The sequence below is a fragment of the Triturus cristatus genome, chromosome 5_1, assembly GCF_964204655.1.
Source record: "Triturus cristatus chromosome 5_1, aTriCri1.1, whole genome shotgun sequence".
Classification (NCBI taxonomy): domain Eukaryota; kingdom Metazoa; phylum Chordata; class Amphibia; order Caudata; family Salamandridae; genus Triturus; species Triturus cristatus.
In genome coordinates, this window is record NC_140587.1 from 141,560,877 (window position 1) to 141,584,666 (window position 23,790).

Sequence of the window (23,790 nt, forward strand, 5' to 3'; positions counted from 1 at the left end):
TTATAAGGTCCCAAAGGTGAGACCTATTGGCTATGCTTCCAGCTGCCTGAGTCTGGGGAGCACGGCCCCCTTAAGTCATCCCTGCCTGGTGACTGTACGGGCTGCTGGTGCCCAGCTGAACCACTCCTGCCCTCGCCCGGAGCCCTTGGCCCGGTATGCCCTGTATGTGCATTGCTGGTGCGTGGTGGCTGTGTTGTAATTGCTTAGGGGCTGTATTAATGATGGATGGAACACCATGCTGATAGGTGAGCTGTTAGTCTGTGGGGTAAGTGTCACGTGGCCTACTGCTTTGGTTGCAGTTACACAGTCCCAGCAAGAACTGCATGTGTGTAACTTTGCCCCCCTGCACGGTGACCCCGACCATGAATGAAGCGGCTTCCAACATTATCCAATCCAGCGCATGTTCGTCTGAGGGTTTGAGTACTTTACCACAGGGATCCCCGATGGCACCTGTATTTTTACTTGCAGCTCTACGAAACCCCTAAAAAACTATGTATTTCGTGGATTACGCATTTTATGTGCTTTGTTGTTTATTTCTCTGAAGCCCTCTGCTGTAAATATCATTAAAATTCAGAGACTTGGGTTTAACAAGTGGGATTTTATAGGCATTTCCCGTATAGGTGATCTGTGGGAAAAGTCAGACATTAAATCATTTGCCACATTGCAACAGCAATTCGAATTAGCCGACTCTGAACTCTTCCACCATACACAGGTTAGGCACGCCTTACGCACTCATCTGAAACGTGGGGCCACACCACCTGAATCCTCCCCGCTAGAAGATAGAGTATTAGACGGTCATATCCCTGATAGCACCATTTCATTGATATATAAAAAGCTAGTCAACAGCATGCCGGATCCTCTTCAAGCCCTTCGAGAGAAATGGTCTAAAGACAGCATTGAAATGGATGATGAGGAGTGGCAGGAGGCTGTCTCCTCGCCCAGAGTAGTGGCTCGGCTCCGACTCGTCCAGCTAAAACTCCTCCACAGGGTATATGTGACGGGGCCCCAACTGGTGCGGTTGGGGAAGGCAGACTGGGGGGATTGTAGCCAAGGGTGTGGTCAGTTGGGTACTTTTATACACATAATTTGGGAATGCGACCTGATCCAACCCTATTGGCGTAACATTCACGACATTATTAACACTGTCTTATCCGTACATCTTCGTATGGAAGCCCTCAGGTGCTTATTAAATATCTGGGAGCCAACAGATTTGAATGTCTGCTTGATACAGTGGGTCACTTTGGGGCTCATGCTCGCCAAGAGAAACATTGCCCAGCGATGGGGAGCGCCGCTCCCTCCTACTTTGGGAGAAGGACTTGGATTGGGCAATGTATTGTGAAAAAACAGTGTATGTAGCCCGTGGATGTTCCAAGAAATGGACCCGTGTTTGGGGCTTGTGGAATTCCTATTGGGGGGGATATATGTCAACCACCCCTCGTATTTGGCAATGAAGATTCCCCCTCACCCTAGACCTTCCAAAGTATATTCTGCACTATGTATATTGCCTATTGTTCCAGTGAAGCCTGATGTACTACTTCCTCCGCAATGTGATTTGAAATTCTGATGTTTGTTTATCAATAAAAAGTTTTACACAAAAAAAAAATATTCAGAGACTTGGCGTCAGTCCAATCTTGTAGGAGTTTTGAAGCCATTTAGGGTGAAAGGATTAAAGTCTCTGGATCAGGAGTTAGGATAAAATACACATCTTTTTAAAATAAACTCTTCTTGAGTTTTACATTTAACAAAGGAGTGCACATTTTGTAACGAGCCTTGCTGTGCTTTTCTGTTACATGGACTGCTGTCTCTTTAAGGCAATCATAATTTCGAATTTTGCTAGTAAAGGGGGTGTGTGCACGGCACTGGAGATAAAGTGAAATACAAGCAGCGCTGATCTATTTTCCTCTGCAGCTGAAGTGCGTAATGCTTACTTAAAGCTGCTTGGAATTTTTGGCTCTGTGAATGTTCCTGGAGTGGTGCCTCGTTGCTGGCTTTTACCAGTACGTGGTAGCCGGCCATGCTGTGCTCCATTGAGAATGGTAACACACACTACTACAGTGTCACAGCACGTCTGGAGGGAGGAAGACACGGGGTTAGCAAGCAGCAAAGGTCAGAAGGTGGTGTGGGGGTAGGGATAGCACAGGAGATATAGCGAAATAAAAGCAGCCCTGAAGCTGAACACATTGTATGAAATAAAGTGTTAAAAAATATAGCGCGCCCATGTTGAAGCTGTGCAGTCTCTACCTTATCGTAAAAAAGAGCTTTGGTATAAACAGTGTGGAATCAATTCACTGAAAACACCGGGCGTGTGGGGGGCCAAGATTATGCTGCGGGTTTCGAATGCGGGATACGGAATCCTACTTGTAATAAGTGCTTGAGTGTTTAAAAATATAGCGCTGCCATGTTGAAGCTGTGCGATCTTTAACTTACCGTAAGTGAGAGCTTGGGCAGAAACGGCGTGGGAGTAATTCAATAACAAGCATTGGCCGCGAAAGTGATCGCGATGCACTTAATGACCCGTGGCGGAGGAAAGACAGATGGCGGCTGCGCGCGTGAAACCGCAAGCTTGAGGCCCCCAAAAGCCTGTGGTAGCACTTCTAAAACCTGCTTACTAAATGTCTCACACGCTGCTCTGCGAGACCTAAAAATTGATTATATTTTTATGACTTTTTAGAGTCTTTGAAGAGCAAATCGGCTACTTGTAGCCTGTCTTGGGTGACAAAATCTAACCAGATGAAGGTTTGGGTGAGGGCGGGTGAGGGGAGTCAATGGAGTAGATTTGGATAGTTACCTGGTCTCCAGAGCATTTTCCAGTCCAGTTCCAAACTTTGTTGCACGGCTGCCATAGACTTTAATGGAGTGGTCCTGATGCTGAGGATACAGGAGGAAAAGATGCTCCTGTTACGGTGCGGTCAATGGGGCTATCTTCTTGGTGATTCCTTGGTCCACAGGCGACTTTGGCCACAAAAATCAGGGTCCCTTGAAGTGCTCTTTGAGACCCAGGAAGGCCAGCTGTGGCTTGGCTACCGGTCTCCATACGCCGCAGTTGGGGCGAAATCCTTTAATGGAGGCTAGTGTCCCTCCTGGGTGGCCAATCTGGACTCTGACGTCACTCCTAGGGATGACAAATGCAAAAACAACAGTTGATGGACAGAATGCAGAACAATGTCATACATTCACCTCAGTACAGAGATCTGGGCCTAAATCCATTGTTTTTTTGCTCACCATGCCATTCCAGTTTGAACCCAGCCATATGCAAATCAGTCTTGACCCTGTGCCTCATGGGAACAGTCCAGCCCGAACTGCCAGGCCAGGTCCTTCCTAGACTGGAAACAAGCATCCTAGGACCGGTTTCGGGGTCTCACCCCTCTTCAGCCAGGATAGCTTGATTCCAGTTTAACGAGAATAACTCCTAGACAATCAGAATATAATGAACAGTGTATGTAACAATGAAATGTAGGGAAAAATGAAGGAAGAAATTATGTAAAAAATAGTTTGCTTTTTAATAATTCATATTTAAAAAAAGTTCATGTAACACATTACGTTCAGTTATATAAATAATCAACAAATGTAAAAACCAAATTAACAATAAAGTTAAGAAGTGGCAGCTTTGGATTTTCGACACGCGTTTCGGCGTTCACAACGCCTTCTTCAGGAGTAGCCACACATTTATTTTGGACGTTTAAAATGGGAATGGTTCATGTGGTGAAAGACTGCGCTTCGGATTTTATCTTTCTATTTTATAGAGATGTTCCAAGAGTAATCAGGTTGCGAATTCTTCGCACGAGAGACCTGTGTCTATGGCGGTTTATAATAAAGGATCTTATAGTGCAGTGAATATCACCGGTGTACTGGGAAGTTGCTGATGTCTTCCTAAGTTCCTATCTGTGACGGTTAAAATTGACAGTAATCAAAATTCAGGTTCCATTCTTGTCTATAACATAGAGCCTGGCTGAAAATGGCCTCCGTTTTGCGTCAATGTAATCGAGTATAGCTTGATACCAGTGGCATGTAGAGCACGGCACCCATGTCTGGGCATACCCATCTCACTCGGGGTGACAAATGCAAAAACAACAGTTGATGAACAGAATGCAGAACAATGTTATACATTCACCCCAGTACAGAGATCTGGGCCTAAATCCATTGTTTATTTGCTCTCCATGCCATTCCAGTTTGAACCCAGTCATATGCACTTCAGTCTTGACCCTGTGCCTCATGGGAACAGTCCGGCCCGAACTGCCATCAATTGTGTGTCTTTTGCTTTCTCGCCCTAAGTGCGCCTGGTATACCCAGACGTGGGTTCTGGGCTCACTGTGCCACTGGAATCAAGCTATCCTGGCTGAAGAGGGGTGAAACCCTGAAACCGGTCCTAGGATGCTTCTTTCCAGTCCCATGAGGCACAGGGTCAAGACTGATTTGCATATGGCCAGGTCTAAACTGGGGTGGCCTGGTGAGTAAAAGAATGATGGATTTAACCCAGATCTCTTGACTGGGGGTGAATGTTTTGATTTGTTCTGAATTCCGGCCATCAATTGTGTGTCCTTTGCTCTCCTAGGTCCAGCTGACTTGGGTGCAACTATTGACCATCAAGTATTGGTCTCTTAGAGTGCCCATTTGCGATTCCCTCGAAGTGGCTACAAACTCGTCACTTTGGGCTTCTTCAGCTTTAATGTCCCTGGTGCTGTTCCAGAAGGCCAGCCAACTGACCCTTGGAGTCACTGCTTTAGTCTGGAGAGGGGTAGTGACCAGGAGCCACAGACACATACCTCACTTTGCTAGCTCAAAAGTGCAGCAGGTGCAGTCCAGCAGGCAGTGCAGCCTCTCTTTGTGCAGTCCAGAGGCAGCAGGACAGTCCTTTCTCGGTCCTTGTTCCAATTTATATGTATACCGAGGTTCGGGGTGCCATATTTAACCCAGGAAAGAATCCAGAGGGGACAACACGGTCACTAGCCAATGGGCTACCAGATCCCCTCCCTCTTGGTGATGATTTTTCGGCAATGTGTGGCATCTGGCAATCCCAGAGTGTACTATTCTGGCCATTCTCAAGATGTCTGAACCCCTCTTCGACCGTGAGGAGCTTGGTAGCCCCCCTAGAAGCGTGGCTACCTGGGGGCTACATGCCCACAGGAAAAATGGTTTGGGCACTGGTCTTCCCTCTCTGACCCTGTCTCCAGCCTGTCTACCAAAACAAAGGGCAACCCCTTGGGAGTGTTATCTTTATTTGCCCACCAAAGTCATCTTAGCCAAAAAGGAGAGCTTCAAAGGCAAACACCCTGAGTGCCTTCCTGCAAAGGGGAGGTGACACCTCTCCCTACAACGGGCTTCAATTGTTTTTGGCATTCACACAACTCCCCAGACAGGCAGAAAGCTGTTTGTGGACCAGTGCCCGTGTGAGGCTACTAGACCAGCTGAGTCACAGTGTGGCAATTTTGTAAAAGTTGCTATGCTTTGATAGGGACAGTAAATATGACCTGGGCATCAGATCGGGTTTAATGCCACGATGAATTTGATACCTTACAATACCTAGTTAGGTAGTCTCATTCAGAAGTTAGCCAGACTGAGGTACCAGCCAGTAACCCTGTATTAGCCAATGGGGCTACTAAGTTTTCCACAGCAAAATGACAATTTGAGGGATTTTGCTTCAAGGACATATATAAAAATACAAGTTCCACTCAATAATATACAGCTCCCTACCTTAGAGTTCTTAAGACTTCTTTAGAGGAGACCTGCATATATGTTGTTAAGGGAAAAGGTGGCTTTGCAATTAATGGTAATTGCTAAGTCGAACTGGCTGTGTGACAACTGCCCTTCCAGCCTGCAGTGGCACACTTTGTCACACACAGAGTAGCACAATCTGTTCTGCATCCCTGGGTGGAAACTCTGACTTATGTTCCCTTGGTACCACGGGTACCACATACTAGGGACTTACTTATAAGTCAGTGTTTGCCAATTGGGATAGCCAATTGGACGTACACTTTGTAATGGGTAAGAACACTGGCACTGGGATCTGGTTAGAAGGCCTCAATGCACTCTCCGAGTCGGAAAATCAGCAGCGAGTAGTTTAAATGGGAACAAAAAGTGTGGGAAAACCTGCAAAAACCTATTTCCTTACATTCTTGACTATTCCTTTTTTGGAGAGAACGAGGTTGAGAATATTGCCTTTTGTCGAGTGGAATTAGAGCATGATTGTTCATGGTGATTTTTAAGTAAAATGGTTTTGAGTTATGAGACAGTGGGGTACTGATTGAAGTCTCTTAGGGCAATGTGGGCTGTATTAATGCTGATATCCTCCACAATCCTTTATGTCATTTGTTTCAATATAAGTATTTTCCCCAGGAGGATGACAGATGATGTGAACTAATATGCGCTTTGGATCAGAAGTATTTATTTCCATGGATTGGATGATTCTTGTTAGGACTGTTTTTAGAGTTTTACACTGAATCGAGGTTCTGTGTATGACGGCCACTCCTCCTCCTCCATGTATTCCTTCTCAATTCACATGGGCAATTTCATAACCTGGCGGCATGAGGTGGGCTAGATCAGGTTTATATGAGGTGGTTAAACATGTTTCATTAAGGAGCAGTAAATATAGGCCATGGGATTTTATCACTCCTCTGATTTTGAGTTCATGTTTGGACGCAGATCTGCAATATAGACATTAGGTCACCATCTTGGAGCCCACATAGTTTGATTTGCGACTGGAATAAGGTTCTTTGGATTTACCTAGTTTTTGTTTTAAGAGGGTATGTGGTATCGTTTTCCTGAGATGAGAGTGACTGTGTAGTATGGCAGGGGGAGGGAGGCTATATCAGTAAAGTTATCGCTAAGCGCTTGAGTTGCTGTTCTGTGTCGTGTATTCTTGTTGTTACAGGGGAGGAAGATAGTGTAGGAAGGGTAGCAGCTGTGGGTAGTAGTGGGCACTGAGATTCAGAAGTGTTTCAAAATTCTCTGTTAAATGGTAGCAAAGCTACTAGCCCTAACTGAGAGTGAATCATAAAGTCTTTCAGTTTAAAGCTGAGTAGTACTAATGATTCTCTTAGCCCATGAGTGTTCTTAATTGGAGGTCTGAAAGGAGAGATGATGTGAGATTTGTGCTCCAACACAATCTCAATTGTTGGGAGCCTGTTATGAGAGGCAGATCTGGCATCTGGTTTGTGGGGTTTTCGTGTGAGGCATCAGGGATGTGGAGTTCCTTATGTTTTAGAGGGAGGGTCGAGGACTTTGAAGCTTGTACGATAAAGGGCTGGATTAGTATGGGAGAGGGGGATGGGTTGGGTCTGACACCAGGTGTTGTGGGGTGATGTGTTCTGGTGGGAGTGCTAGGCTCTGAATAGGGTGGGGAGAGGTGTAGGTTATATGTAGGGATAGTGGGGCTGAGTAGGTAGTATTATATGGGTGCATCACTGAGGATGTTGCTTTCTGTGATTGTAGGAACGATTTAAAACATTGGTCGATTTGTGAGTGAGTATCTTCTGCGGATTGAATCGTAATGTTTATGTTATTATAAATGGAGATGGTCAGATTTCCATCAAGACTTGCTGAGGGCTTGATGATTAATCTTCTTCTTTGAGGTATCCCTTGCTACTCAGTGACATTTTAATTCCCTTTTTTAAAGTTTCCACCCAGGTGGTTGGTGAAGAAGAGCAGGTCAGATTTGAGACACCGTTTACGATCACAGATGATGTATTTGATCTTGAACATTTTTGAGAATTATTTCATATCCTTATGTTTAAAATTTCTTGTGGCAGTTTTTGATAGGTTAGTTGGATAGAAGATTTTGATTTTAGGTGTGCTATGCTCAGTTGACTTAACTGCTGCTGTGATGTTCCATAGTGGACTGTTATGTAAAAGTTAAGATATGTTCGAGTCAGGATGAGCTTAGGCAGGGGGCAGGCATACAGGAGGTCAGGTGGCACAGCAAGCACTTGGACACCTAATAAATTGTTGTAGCACCAAAAGAGGTTGAAAGGATGGATAGAGCAGAAGACAAATGAGTCTGAATTCCATGCACTGGTTGGAGAACATGTTTTGCCTCCAGCAGAGAGGTAAGACTGTGCGATCTGAAAGGGTGCTAGAGAAATGTGGAGCAGGGCCACTGAGACTATAAGACTTGATAAGATGTAGGGTGTGTTGAACTATTTCCTGAATCAATAGGCTCTTGCAGGTATCTGTGTTTGGCCCATAGGAGATTAATTGCATACGTATTGGGGCTGCAGTCCGATTAGAGTGCCCTGAATTATGGTGGGAACCTCAAACAAGGGCCTATTTATTTGGGTTTGTGTAGATTCCAGTTTAAGAGTCAGACCTGGGCAACAGCACAGTGTTTTGTAATTAGGAGAGGTAGTTCTAAAATTCGCACTTCAACCTTTTGTCAGTGGAGGAGACAGCGTTTACAACGCAGTTATTACATTGCAGTTCCTTTACAACGCGGTAGTTACAGCGACTGCGTTGTTTGAACGCTATGCCCTTACAACGCAAGTTATTAGATCGAATTGCTGTAGGGGGCGCACTAACCTTAGGAATAGTATTATTTACTATTCCAACACCATCCCTACTGTTGCGCATGCTGGAGTTGGAATAATTTATACTATTCCTAAGTCCAGCGCGCCACCTACAGCAAGTCGATCTAATGACTTGCGTTGTAAAGGTATTGCGTTCTAATAACACGGTCGTTGTAACGACCGCATTGTAAAGGAGCACGATGTAATAACATGCGATGTAACATTCTATTTTCGTCGATGGTGATCTTGCACAAGCAGTTTAAGCTTGGTTTAGTAGTCCATCTTTATTCCAGCGGTAGGCTTTTTTTAAAATGTGCTTTAATAGCTGGCCTCTTTGTATTGAAAATCAATAGGCCTTGTTATGGGGCATCAGTTTCCTGTAATAGCCTTGTTTGAGAGGTTGCTAAGCTTTGTAGTGGCCCAAGGGAATTCTCCCAAGAAGGCCACTCCATGGGAGTTGGGGCACTTTCAGCCCGATGCCCACATTTGAAGAGAAGTGACACAAGAAAGGTGGATGCCTACATCTTTGTTAAATACATTTAAGATATTCCATGTTAAATCGCGTTGAAACTAGTAAAAAAAATATTAAGTACATTAAGATAAGGGAAAACAGAGTATTCTTTTTAATGTTGATGTCTCTTGCTTCCTCTGGCTTAACAATGGGACCAATTTCAGGAGAAGCGCAACACTTTAGTGAAGACAATTACATACATGAACAAAACAAAGGTCTTGCAGGGATCACAAAGTTTGCATGACACAAGTAGAGAGTAGAATTCATATTTCAGCACACTTTAACTCAAACCTTGCTGGGGTTTAGCATTTTTCAGGGATAGAGCTAAGAGCACTCTCGGGCTCACAGCCCATCAGGGAGGTGAAAACAGGTGCAATCTTTTAATGGTAATGGGGCCTAAAGACTGAAAATAATACACACTGTAAAGGTATATGTCTGAGACGCTCCCTCTAGGGGGAGACCGGTCCAGTTGTGGACCCTACAGATTAGATGTAAGTTACAAGTGCAGTATCTGATCTCCGGGCTCCTGTATGTCTAAAATAGTGTCCGATATCCAGATAAAGTTCTTGCTGCATAATCGGGAGAAAATAAGAGCACAAGAGGCCTATGACACAGGAGCTGCTGCAGGTCGCATAAGCATTGGCTGACCGGTAGCAATCTACTACCCAGTGAAAGTGACTGTTCGTCAGCAAAGCCCTCACTGATGCTGCCAATATTTTTGAGAGGGCTCATTTGTTGAGTAGGAGCCTAAGAAAGATTGGGTTGCTGAGTGTAGTTTGCCTACTGCACAGTAGACACTCTAAAAAGAGGTCACTTCAATAAGTGGAAAACCCAAACTAGATGCAACAAGGGTGACAGCAGGCCCTGGTTCATGGTATGTTCAAATATGCTGCAAAAATGATGCACTGCATTCCTCTCCCAGCCCGCAGAGTGGGAGTTGTTTCCAAATGTTTGTGTACATTTATCGCTTTGTCACTGGGTGCAGTGTTGCTGAGCTGTGCCATCAGGGCCTGTATTATAGATAGAGCGCACTTTCCATGTCTGTGCCCCTGCACACCTTAACTGCTTCCGTGCTGAGGACAGAACGGTTGCGTCCTCTGCCACAGTGGGAGTGTGCTGAGGACAGAACTCTTCCTTCCTTGCACACATGACTGCTAACCCCTCTGGTGCAGGCACCAGTGGGATTTCCCTTTGCTGAAATTATCCTCGGGAGCTGGGTAAGAGCATGGCTCACTGATGTCATTTCAATGAAAGTGAAATGAGCCGATCATCTCATTTCGCTTTCACTTCATCGGTGCTCATGGGGCTCTCTCAGCCCCCCCGAGCACCAATGGAGAGGTATCTTTGGAAAGGGAAGAACCTCCCCTTTCGAATGGTACCTTTCCCTACTAGATCCCTGCTTGAGTATTGCCTCTGGAGGGCGATCCCAAAACAAGAATCCACTACTAGACACCAGGGATGGGGATCGGCCCCTTGGTCATTGGTTTTTGCTCCCCCCAGGGGCAATTTTCCGAATTACAGTCTTTCTGCCTCCTCGGACAATGTAGGGATGGGGGTTGCACAGAATGGGTATGGCAATGCCCCCACCCCCACAAAAACCAAATGAGCACAGTCTTTCAACCCCACCACCCCCCAGGGAGCAGATTGTGGCAACAGAATCTTACCTTCTTTCCCCCCACCCCCAAGGGGGAGGGGAGACCAGAAAGCTCACTAGGCACCAGAGACAATTTTTGTCTTAGTGTAGGTGGTGGGGGCTGCCCAGAATGGGCATGCCAATGCCCTGACACCACCCCTCCCACCCTCACCTCAACTATTTATTGTCCGTTATATTGACTTACGGTTATGGTTCACACTAAGTACAATGTTTGCTACTATATTCACTGCAGAGCTTTGTCTTGCAGCCAGCATAATATCATTGTGGGTTACTATGACAGAATGTGACTTTGTATTGAAACTCCCCAGTGTCTGTTTTTCTGAAATTGTGTTATTTACATTCTAGTTGTTTATTTGTTCTTATTATTATTTTCTTTGTTTACAGAGTTTGATATAGCGCAAACTTGACCCGAAGGTATTGGGTATCAGAGCGCTGTACATAGCACCAATTGCGTTACATGAGGACACATTATTTTTTTTTTTGTTAGGCACGGGGAGATTACGTGATTTGCCCAGAATCACAGGATGTTCAGCGTCGTTGCCGAGACACGAACCGAGTTCCCCAGATTCGAGGTCGACCGCCCTAGCCGTTAGGCCAACTCCTCTCTGATTTCGTTTTTCCCTGAAATGCCTTATATTTATCCTGAAGTGCATTGGGGCCAAAGAAGAGGGTCTATAAACTTAAATAAACTCGAATACCTTTAATTGAAGAATCTTTCATATACTTTATTACCTAAAACAATAAAAAATACCTATTCATAATCTAAACTTTAGTCGAGATCTGATAAACCTTATTTATTTTTTTTATTTATTGGGCTTTTAAAGCGCGACAGCTACCCAAAAAGGGTTTCCCGGCGCCAAGAGATATTTAACCACATGAGCAGAACGAAAGACTGGGGAGAGGCGGGAGCAAGTTACTGGTTAAAAAGCCAGGTCTTAATGGCTTTGCGGAAGTGGATATAGCGGGTTTCCAGGCGTAGGTGCTGAGGGAGGGAGTTCCAGAGCTTGGGGCCCAGTAGAGAGAAAGATCAACCCCCCCATCCTCACTAGGCGTACTTTGGGTACACAGAAAAGGCCTTGAGATGAGGATCTCAGGCAGCGAGCCGGCGTGTAGGTTAGCACATGGGCTTGTAGGTATCTGGGGGCATTGCCCCATTTGATTCTGTGCATAAGGCTAAGTGTTTTGAATTTGACCCTGTTTTCGATTCGTAGCCAGTGGAGTGCCTTAAGGTGACCGGACATGTGTTCCCTTCTGTGGCACTTACAGAGCAGTCTTGCTGCGGCGTTCTGCACCAGTTGAAGGCGACGCATGACTGCCTGTGGAGACCCTAGGTAGAGGACATTTCCGTAGTCCAAACGGGAGGTGATTAATGCGTTTACCACAGACTTTTGAGTGTCGTCAGGTAGCATCCAAATGATTTTCCTGAGCCACCTCAGGATGGTGAAACAGGTGGATGTCAGGTTAGTGACTTGGGGCTCCATAGTTAGGCCGTTGTCAATGATAATGCCTAAGTTGCGTACATTTTGTGACGGGATGGGTAGGGAGCCCATTTCAGATGGCCAGTGTCTTGGGTTCCAGAGATTTTGGTTTGGGCCCAGTATTAAAACCTCCGTTTTGCTACCGTTTAGTTTGAGCATGTTTTTACTCATCCAGGTGGCGATGTTCCTAAGGCCAGACTGCAGGAGGGAGGAGGAGTCGTGATCTCCATTGGAGAGTGAAAATACGATCTGTGAATCGTCGGCGCAGGTAAACATGTTTAGACCTGCTGCTTCGGCGATCTGGGCGAGCGGGGTTACGTATAGGTTAAAAAGCAGGGGGCTCAGCACTGATCCCTGAGGGACACCATAGGGGGATAGATCGACATTTGAGGCCGCGGTACTGGAGGTGATTTGAAACGTCCTGAGAGTCAGGAAAGATGATATCCAGTCCAATGCTTTGCCCCTGATGCCCATGGTGGAGAGCGAATTTAACAGAATGTTATGGGAGATGGTGTCGAACGCTGCGCTGAGGTCAAGTAAAATCAGCGCAGCGGAGTCACCTCTGTCGACTAGGAGGTGAAGATTTTCCATCACTCCAAGCAGTGTCGTCTCAGTCGAAAAGCCAGGACGGAAACCCGATTGGGAGGGGTGAAGTATGTTGTTTACCTCCGTGAAACTGGCGAGGTGTCCATGGACATGTGTCTCCAGATCTTTGGAGAAAGCGGGTAGGAGGGATATTGGGCGGAAGTTGGCCAGGATTTTCGGATCTGCCGATGGTTTTTTTAAGTAGAGGTGACACCAAGGCATGTTTCCACATGGCTGGGACCTTTGCTGTGGAGAGGAATAGATTCAAAGTTTGGCAGATGACGGAGAGTTGTGGGGTGTCCAGGAGTCTGAGTACGGAGATTGGGAGGGGGTCGATGGGAGAGCTATATTTTACTTTCCCTAAGATGTCTCGAAGACCCTGAACATTTATCTCGGGCCAGGATGTTAGTGGCTCGTAGGACAGGTATGGCGCAGGGGAGATGGCCTCCACCTTCGGATCGATATCCAGATCGGTCACTGCTTGTGTCTGGTGCTGTTTTACAATGTCCTGGTAGATGGTCTCAATCTTCTTTGTGAAGAACTGCACCAATTCTTCACATTGAACATTATTCAATGGAAGGGGTTTGGCTGATGTGTTTGAGCCCGCTAACTCTTTTACGAGATTGAACAGAGTTTTTGATTTGTTAGTGGCTTCTGAGATAGATTTTGCCACGTAGTTGGCTCTGGCCGTAGAGCAGGCTTTATGGTAAAGCTTGAGTTCGTTTCGGTAGGTCAGGCAGGCTACAGGGGAGTAGTCTGTCCTCCAAAGGCGTTCCAAGCGTTTACACTTGGATTTCGCTGCCTTCAGTTCCTCCTCGTACCATAATGCAGGAGAGTTGTGGGTTGTGAATTTTTTGCGAGCCAAGGGAAGGCAGGTGTCTAAGGCTCCTAGTAGCCATTTGTTTATATTAGTGGCTACAATCTCTATGTCCTCAGTATCAAATAATTCATCCAGAGGTGCAGAGTCTAGGACGGACATGAAGTGATTTATGTCCAGTTTCTTCCAATTCCTTTTACCGGACTGTCCAGTCCTGCCGGAGGGACTAGAAGTCATATGGTCAGACACGCTGAAATAAATAAGGAAGTGATCTGACCAATGTAGGGGCAATGCTGGATGGCAGAGTGACAGGGGAAAGCTGGAAAAAATTGGGTCCAAAAGGTGACCTCCTTTGTGTGTAGCCCCCGAGTTCCACAAAGTGAGATTCATGGCAGCAAGATCGTGAATTAAGTTTATGCCAGGTTTATTCAGATGGTCGTCAAAGTGTATATTTAGGTCTCCTATAATGGACAAATTGCTGTAGTTTACCCGGACCGAGGCGACCCAATCCACAAGTTGAGTGGCCCAGGGTTGAATAGGGCCGGGTGGTCGATAGATCAGGAGACCCGTGAAGGTGAAGTTCGGGTGGAGTTGAAGTTTAAAAAGGGCCATCTCACAGGCGTTTAAGGAAACCGGTTCCAAGGTACATTGCAACGATTTTTTAAAGATGACTGCTATGCCACCCCCTACTCCAGTGGTTCGGTCTTTTCTGACAATGGCATAGTTAGACGGTAGGGCTTCAGCTATGTCTGGGCCTGAGCTGGCGTGTAGCCACTTTTCTGTGAGGAATAGGGCATCCAGTGAGTTGTCGGACAAAAGGTCATATATGTTTCTTTTGTGTTTGCCAAGGGATCTGCAGTTCAGGCTTCCGAGAAGCCACATGTGTACCGGCTTACGGCCTGAGGAAATGGGCCGACAGAGCTGGGGGACATCGAGTTGGAATTTGCAGAAAGGACACGAGATGGAATTGTGCCTGTTGTTTGGTACGATCTTACAGTTTTGCTTGACGGGGAGTCGCATGGAGAGTAGTAGTTCAGGCGTGTAGACCCTTGATACTGGAGCGTGGCCTCCAGGAGTTTTGGGCCCCGGGCCCGGCCTGGCGCAGACGGGCTTCCCTTTGGCGCGCCCGCTGCGCGTCCAGGGAATGCACATTGATATAGGGAGGTGGGCGGCGTGGCCTGGGGGTTTGTCGCGCGATGTCGGCGATGTTGTTCCCTACCCGCAACAGCGCTAAGATCCGCTGTGCGAAGGAGATTACAGCAGCTTTCAGGGGGAAAGTGCTCAAGGGTGAGTGTTCAGTGGATTTAAAAGCAGTACAATGCAGAGATAATTTTAAAACAAAAAGCGAACAAGCTCTCCCGGCTTCCGCCTCAGGAGTGATTAGGTATCTTTCATTGTAAAGGACACTATGACAAATATCGCACTCGTGTAGTGTACTGGAAACTGTCAATTGGTTTGTGGGATGTTTTTTTGGTTATTTTTTTTATAGCTGATACAAGTTCAGCTATAGTGTGCCTTTTGTCTAGTATTCAGAATCTCCCACAGTGTCATCCAATGAGATATGGTCAGTACCATTGCTTCTAAAGTGCTGTCTTGATTGGCCATGATTGTGCCCTTGACTAAAAAAATATTTTTCATTGTCTAGCTTAACATTGGTCAACTAGTCCTTTTATGACCTATCCAAAGTGAGTGGAAAGTGTAGATTAGTAAAAATGATTTCAGTCCATGCTTCTGAGTGGTATGCGCCATACATTCATAATGTCCAGGCTATTATTCGTGTTCATGAAGTGTAATTTCTCGTAGAGGTCCAGAAATGAAAAACCTGTTTTTAGTGTTTTACTTCTCTACATTGCAAGTTGGATAACTTAAGTATCCAATTTAAAAAAAAAACAACTTTATTTATTCGAAAAGGCACAGGGAAAGAAGAGAAGGGCAGTGAAGCTGCAGTATATTTGAATTGTGTATGACCCAAACAATGCCTCTCAGATGATATTTACATAGTCTAAAGAACACATAACATGAAATCTCTATGCAGATGATACATACCCACATTACTTAACATGCCGTCTAAGGGAAACAACAGTTGCATTTGTACTCTTAGTCAACTACACTTCATCATCACCAGCCCCCCGACTCAATATTATCCAGAGCACGCTGTGCTAGATGTGACTAAAAAAGAGCCTAATTGTACCTAGGTATAGATCTTGGTGGCATGCTAAATACCCATATTTTAATTGTGACGGTGCAAGCTTGATCTTTAGACGTATTCTTTATGTTTTGTGTATAGTAAAATATATATATTTTTTCTGAAGTGATGGCATTCAGTTATATTTCTATTTTTCAGAACCCAATAGAAACTCAACTGAGAGTGCTAAAATGTTTCATGGAATACCAGCCACAACAGGAGTCACAGGTGAGTCAAATGCAGGTCCTTCTAAACAAGAGGTAGCTATTTGAAGGTGCTTTTTACTAATGGATCTAGATGTATACCAGTCTGATCTCGATCCATGAGACGCCTAGCAGTTTTTCGTATCACCACAGCCTGCATTTGGAGAAAACATACCAGATGTAAATGCAGTGATTGTGTTGTTGGAGACATTCCTTCTCCATATGGACGTGGGATGAAAACTTTATTAGGTGAAGTTTCAAGTCTGCATTTTATTGCTTTTGCTTACAAAAAGATTAGAAGTTTAGAGAGCAAATAGAGAAAACAGCATAGCGGTGGGGAAAGAATCAGATTAAAACAGAAATCTTAGTTTAAAAGAAGTAAGGGTTCATATCCAGTAATTGAAAATAGTTAGGAATCAGCCTTATTCAGCATTCTCTACCCTGGGTCAACTTTCATGATAAGACATTCAAGTACTTTCGCGTGTCATTGGTTCAAAATAAAGGACATTGAAGGTGGTGAGGTCTGCTGTGTATATCACTCTTCCTTTTATGCCTTTGTCATCTTTTTCTTCCTCATGGATTTCTTTCTTTTGAATTCCATTTGTTTGTGCAAAACACATCTCTTCAAAAGTTGCTGCTGAAAGTGTGCGGAAATGGTACCAACCAAGCAGTACTTGTCACACGTAGATCAATTTAAAGAGGAACTCCAGGGAACATCATAAGACTCCTAGACCTAAGCTCCTGACCTTAAAGAGGCAATAAACACAATGCTGTGGGAGTGCCTCCTGTTTCGGACGGCAACTCCAAAGATTAGAAGTACAGCAGAGGTCTGCGGGCGTGATGGAAGGTGATGTGGATGCTGTCTCTAAGCCTCAAGAATTGGAAGAGCAATGCGTGATCGCCTCATCCTCCCTGCTGTGAAACACTGAAAACAATGGAGCTGAAATACTAAAAGCCTGTGAAAGTGCTGTGGTTGCTGGGAAAGTACAGAGGTTCCAAATCTACTCTCTTTATGGAATCATTTTAGCAGATCCACAAGTATGCCGATCTCAAGAAGGATGCCTTAAAAAGACAAGGAGAAAGCAGATTTAATTGCCCTCACAAGATCACCCGCCAGACATGGAGGGGAAAAGACACCCGGAAGCTTTCACCATTCACACCTATTGAAAATTATACCTCTTTGAGCTCGGGATTGATGTACATGCTCCAAAGAGTAGATGGAAAGACTTGTATGTTAAATACTAAGGCTGATAAGATACAGGAGACAGTGCCACCATTTGACAGTAGAGTTATACTGGTTGAGAAATCAACACAATCTTGCACTAAAGAAGCTGAGCATATACAAATTGATGTCAAGTGGTCTGAGTCATGTCCGTCTTAAAGCACCATAGTAATATGGATCGGAGGATGGAATTAATGGAGAATTCCATCAGGGCTAAAAATCAGAAGATCTTTGGAGTCTCCTAGGATGTAGAGGGAAACGATTTGAGAGGTTACCTAACCTTATGGCTGTTCAAATTCCTAGGAAATCTTAAGGAGGTGTTTGAATAGGGATTTTGTAGGTGCTGAGTTCAGTGAAGCTGAATAAATATATTGATATTAAGAGATCAAGACCTCGAGTACCCAGTATTCCAGTTAGCCTAACCTGTAAGAAACTTTGGAACGAGGGGACACCAGAACATTTTTTCCAGATGCCTCTAGAGCCACAGAGTTGAGAAGAAGGGAATTTAAGTCCCAGCCAAGAACTTAAGGCGAAGGGAGCATTGGCGAAGATGCTCTACTCAGTGAAATTATGTGTTTTAACCGAAGGCAAGAGATATGTATTTTGGATACAACAGATGCTCTAGTCGACACATGGAAAGGACTTAGCTGCATTGAGTACGAATCAAAAGCAAGGAACGCCATATGATGTTATGAACTTTAAGGCACCGGAAAGCAGTCGACACGTTAAGATAGTACCTTTCTTAAGTTGATTACTCACACACAAAGTCCTACCCACCTACTTACTCCACACCTTATTATGATTTTGTCTTTCTAGAGTTGGTACAGCTCAAGGTCTGGTGTGTATATCATGCCTCCTTGTGGAGGAGGTGCAGGAAGGAGGAACGAGCGAATATATCAAACCGCCGGCATCTACACTTGCAACTACCTGTGCAAAGACAGGAGGTTTTAGAGTAATGAAATGGATACTTAGACACATACACCTATTAAATGTATTTAAATTTTACTATGTGATGCAGTAGTGCTGGGGTTAAGTGCTCTGTATGCATGAAAGCGTCTTGGACGTATCTGACGCTTTCCCATCTCAGTTACTCTTTCAATTACAAGATTGATATAGGACTGATCAGACTTGACCCTGATGTGACTGTGCTGAGCACTACTAATTCTGCCACTGATCTGGCACTTCAGTGAATCTGAACCTGTCCTCTCACTCTTTGAAGCAAGCCTGCCACATGGCTGACCCTAACACAGTCCAACCCACTTTCTACAGGTGATCCTAGCACGTGGATGAATTTTGCTCACTCTTTCAAGCCCTCCATTGATAATGCTGGGCTGTGCTAAATCCTGCCAGGTGAGGCAGTGCTGCCAAGTTCCCCTCTTCATTTATGACACCTTCAACCAGTCCTGACTTGTAGCCAGTATCACTCTGCCTGAGGGGCTTTGATTCCCCCCCCCCCCCTTTCCCCCCCCCCCCCCGCCCCCAATAATTGTGAGCATCATAGTTTCCGCATGTGAAGTGGTGTTTGCTCATCTCACTTGGCATGAGAGTCTCAATTAATTCAAATAAATACTGATTATATATTAGCAACAGAAGTTAGATAAATATTGCTTGAATAAATGCACCTATTAATAAAAGTATATAAAAATGGCACATTGAATTTTAGATGCCTAATCTTTGGAGGAGTGCGATTCATTTTCACACACATGAATAATATATCCAGGCAGAGCAGGTCAATCGGGTCACTGATGATTAACTTTAAGTTTCCAGAGCTCCTGAAGTTCTGCAAGTGCAAGGGAACACCATGGCTGGGATTTAAGTTATACGACGCTTGGGATGAGTAAAGAGGTCACACCAGGATGACCTTGGCTTTCTATAAATACTCTAATCTAGACTTTCCTGTAGTGTGCTTTATGAAGCAATATTGCTGTTTATCCATTTATGCTTCAAGTCTCTTTTTTTCTGGGTTGCTGTGGCTTCTTAATATAGCATTTGTTGTCCATGAAACCAGACTGTCTTTGTGAGACTCACTTTTCATCCATTGTTGTTCTTTGTTTTTTTCAGCGCCTGCCAACAAACCAGAGCTGTATGAGGTGAGTGCATCCTTGGAACAATGAGGCTGTCTTACTCCATAAAGTGGGCTCATGCAATGTTTTATCTCAATGGTACGCAACTAAACGGAGTCACTTATTGAGTGTTATCAACAAGGCCCAAACTGTTTTGTATCAGGAAAGGTATTTTGTTTATGCGGGCTGGTCCGCTGTGGCATATGCCATTTGATTGTATAAATTGTGATCTGGGTTTTAGCAAAACTGTTTGACCTTTTATGAACTTTAAAAAGTGGAGTTTTGTTCGTAGCTTGAGGTCTTTTTATGTTTTGGGGTGAGCCCTGTCTTGCTGTGACCTTTAAGACCATGAAGTTTTCACGAGTGTCTGCGAATTGAAATGTGCTTTGGCATCTGAGAGGTGAAGGGCAGTTGTGTCCTTGATGTTTTGTAGTGAATGCCATAAACAGTTCTGTGTGCAGTGCTAACAGTCATTAATGTAATCCAGACATCGACCAGTGGTCTCCCTACTGGACACAACTGTTTAAAAGTCCCCCACACACATTATGCTGTGCCCTCCCTTCATTCTCGGAGACGTGACACAGACCTACTCACCCTTATTAACTGCTCCCACCCACACTGCCAAGCTCATGTGGCTTCCCAGGGACCTTCTCTGTGACAAATAGTGCTTTACTCTTGAATCTGCGTGCTGATTCTCCAAGTCCAACCCAGAGCTCACAGCTCTTTATGACGACAACCGGGGCATGGCTCCTGAACTTCCTCTCACACCCAAGGTGAGGGCAATGATTGCGTTGTCACACGAATATTAATTGCCTTTTTAGAGGGAATTTGCTAGGGAAGCTGATGTCTAGTTGTGGAGGCCGGATGAATGAAACACTTAACTTCAATCTCGTCAATGCTGGGAAGAAGGAGTTTTTTCTTATAGAAAGGTCTTTGTCTTTGCTAGAGAGTGTGTGGTGCCTTTTGATGGGGTTTATTTTGAGGCCCAGTAAAAACGTGCTTGGGATGAGCGAAGAAAAAGTCTGGATGCAGTGCAGGATTTTGGGGCCTTCTGTTTGATGCATTTGTGACCGAGGCACAGTGTCCTGAAAGTGATGTAGGCCTTAAAGTAGAAATATGTTTTACTGTCTCATGGTCCGAAACTGGAGAGCTGCCAATTCTTATGAGAAAGTTAAGAGCCTGCACATCTGATGAAATTGGTTATGAAAACAGTGTGATGAATTAAATGAAACTTACTTCTGGAGCTGTGATGTTTTAGTTCTTTAGGTCTTCCATCATACCTATAATGTCTAGCCTTCTGAAGGGGTTGTCCTGCTCCCTGCCATCTCGGAGTGGTGAGTGACCATATTAGCAGTTATCAAAATGTTAGCACAAACCTCTATTACTGTGAAAATCTGTTGCGGTCAGCCAGTTTCCCATCTTTCTAAGAACATTTTAGGAACCGAAGTTGGCTTCAAGTTTTTTGTACCCCATGTCCTTTTGGCTTCTTCTCCGATCCTCTCTTTCAGCTGTTTGAGAATATTCATTGTACACGTTTCCAATGACACTAATGTACAGTGAAGCCCATCAGTGGGGTACCACACGTGGAACTTGACCAGCGATCTGGTCTTCTTTGAAACTGGTAGCAGTGCATATAAGAATGATAGTTTTTGTAAACAATTCACTCCTTTCCCCGCTTAATTTTCAGGAGGTGAAGCTGTACAAGAATGCCCGGGAACGAGAGAAGTAAGTCCCTGCCGAAGCTTCTTTTCTTTATTTTCCCAGGGCATTTTATTTCTGTAATGATGCATTCTGGTGGTGGTGGTGCTGCTGCTGGTGGGAGAACTTCTAGACCTGTTGGTTGTAGCTGTGGAAGACAGTAAAGAAAAGAAAATAGCTGCGCAAGGCCTTTAAACAAGGACTCGAAGAATCAGTACTTACCAATAAAAAAATAATTTACCAATTTTGACAAATGATGTTCTGCACATACGATTGTTTGACCTGTAGCTGTATAGCACTGCTCTAATGACTTATGTTTTGTGACTTGACTAGCATGTTATCTCCTTTAGATTCGATAACATGGCTGAGCTGTTTGCTGTAGTAAAGACACTGCAGGCACTGGAGAAGGCCTACATCAAGGACTGCGTTTCTCCGAGCGAGTAAGTCCATAAATGGTTTCTCAGCAGGTCTCTAGTAGTGATCTGTCCTGTAAAGAAGCCACCTCACTTATACTAATCCTAACACTAAATCGTAACCTTCGCATATCTGTACTCTGACTGCTAATCTTATTGCTTATTGTTTTTAACACCAGCCCCATACAAAGTTGAAGTGAGGCCATGGTTGCACCCTGATTCTTACACATGTTCTTCTACCCTTACCCCAGGTACACCGCTGCATGTTCCAGGCTGCTGGTCCAGTACAAAGCTGCATTTAAACAGGTGCAGGGCGCTGAGGTGGGATCCATAGATGAATTCTGCAGGAAGTACCGGGTGAGCAGGGCTGTGTGCATCTTAGTCCAGTTATTAAGCTGTAAAATAAAATTGATAGATGATTGTGCTTTCCTCCTAACTATTGCAGGGTTTATTCTGATCTTCTCGCCTGACTGGCCTATTTCGTACTCAGCTTGGTTTGTGTGCTTTAGCTCTTTTTAGTCTCTTGCCAGCACTCCATATGTTTATTTGATCCAGTTCATTCAGTTTCCTACATGTGCCTGTATCATCCTTTTTTTTTTTTTCTTCGCAATCTAATCCGTTTTCTTAAGTGGAAAGCTAGGCCTTCCTACTGTCATTAGCCCCATCATATAACTTTTCCCATGTACCTGTTTCATTCACACTTTCTATATCTGGACCATGGAATTCTGTCTCTGCCTCTCCTAATTAGATGTGGGTATGGCTGGACATTCTTTATCTGCCTGATGCTATTTCACACAAGTAGGATGTTGGATTCTGACTATTATTCAAACAATTAAATATCCTTTAAAATGAATGTGCCATTGGTTTTTGGCTGTGCTTCACAGGGACGCTGTTCAACTAGATAAGAAGGTGTTTGTTTTTAAGGAATAGGATTTTATTAATCTTTTATTGAAAACATTACACTGTATGTTTAAAAAAACTGTCACTTTAGTATGATAAGATATCTTTCACACATCACATTCATTTTGCAACTTTAACTGCTGTACTGTATGTTTCGGTTGTAGTTCGACAGTGCATAAGTTAACTGTACTCTTCTTTCTCTGCAGCTGGACTGTCCTCTTGCTATGGAGAGAATAAAAGAGGATCGTCCTATCACCATAAAAGATGATAAGGGTAACCTGAACCGGTGCATCGCCGATATCGTTTCTGTGAGTAAAATTGACAGACTCCTGTGTATTCTTCATCACAGCCTAATTAAAGTCACCAGATCCTTTCATTTTTAATATATCAATCCCTCTCTCTTTAGTTTTCTCCACTGCCAGGATTTTATTTTATTCACCCCCCCCCCCGGATTTTATTTTATTCCCCCCCCCCCCCCCAGGATTTTATTTTATTTCCCCCCCCCCAACAAGAGTTCAACTCCAGTTGATCTGTTTATGGTCTAATTCATCCTTCACTTTCTTCCCTGGCTAGTTTGTTTTGTTTATTGTTATCCACTTCTTTATTTTTCTCCCGACTTCTGTGATTAAGATCTCATTCTACCTTTCCTCATTTTCTTAACTTGGTTTTTGTGTTTGATATCTCATACCTCAGGTTCCTCCCCTGGTTGTTGTGTGTTTTTTAAATCTGTCTGGCTTTCCTCGGTCTTCCTCCATTGTTGATGTGTGTCATACTTGCATCCCCATCATTGCTGTGTTCACTATTTTATATCTCCTTTCTTCTCCTGTACTGGTTCCTGTATTGATATTGCATTCTCTCTTTCATTGTGTTCATCCCACGATTGCTTTGTTTGCTACCTCATTCTCTCTTCTCCGTTCCCTCTGCTGGTTTCAGTGTTTGCTATCTCCTTCTCCTTCTATGGTTGATGTGTGCTATACTCTCCTTAGTGTCCTCACGTTATTGGTTTGTTCAGTATTTAATAGCTCATTCCTTCTATGCTCATTTTCTTTCCTGGGTAGCTATGTTAGTGCCTCTTTCCTCATCCCTTTCTTCCCGGTCCAGTTGCTGTGTTTGATATCTCATTATCACTTTCTTCATTTCCCTCTCCTGATGGTTGTGTATGATAGCAGATCCTCTCTTTTTTCCATTTCCTCCAGTAATTTCTTTAAGCCCTGTTAGATATCCTATTCCCTTTTTCCTCCACTATTTGCTGTGTGTCACACGTTTTGCACACTTTTCTCTGTTTCCGTACTTGTAATAGCCTGTATACAATCACCCCTTAACTTATGGTTCTCTCTCTTTTTTTATTTGTAATATCATGTTCCCTCACTCATCTCCTGGTTGCTGCATGACATATCATTCCCATGTTCTCTAGTTTCTGTGTTTAATATCCTATTCCTTCTCCCCCCTCCACCCCCAGTTGCTGTGTTTTGTCTCTCATTCCCTCTTTATTTAGCCTCCTCCAGTCTCTGTGTTTGTTCTCATTCTCCTTTTTCTCAGTCCTATCCACCATGTGTATCTTTC

General features: G+C 44.3%; 1 protein-coding gene across 5 annotated transcripts in view; it reads left to right on the top strand.

The window, feature by feature from the left end:
• The window catches only part of VPS28 (VPS28 subunit of ESCRT-I), a 44,798-nt gene that overhangs the window by 6,396 nt on the left and 14,612 nt on the right, over positions 1 to 23,790 (top strand). For 4 of the 5 annotated variants that reach the window (XM_085604641.1, XM_085604642.1, XM_085604640.1 and 1 more), the window contains exons 2-7: positions 15,888 to 15,956; positions 19,215 to 19,243; positions 20,904 to 20,941; positions 21,265 to 21,354; positions 21,579 to 21,684; positions 22,434 to 22,535. In XM_085604641.1, the coding sequence (XP_085460767.1) occupies positions 15,888 to 15,956; positions 19,215 to 19,243; positions 20,904 to 20,941; positions 21,265 to 21,354; positions 21,579 to 21,684; positions 22,434 to 22,535 (434 nt within the window). Of the gene's footprint in view, positions 1 to 12,321; positions 12,410 to 15,887; positions 15,957 to 19,214; positions 19,244 to 20,903; positions 20,942 to 21,264; positions 21,355 to 21,578; positions 21,685 to 22,433; positions 22,536 to 23,790 lie in introns of those variants that run through there. The other variant, XM_085604644.1, reaches the window with a different exon arrangement.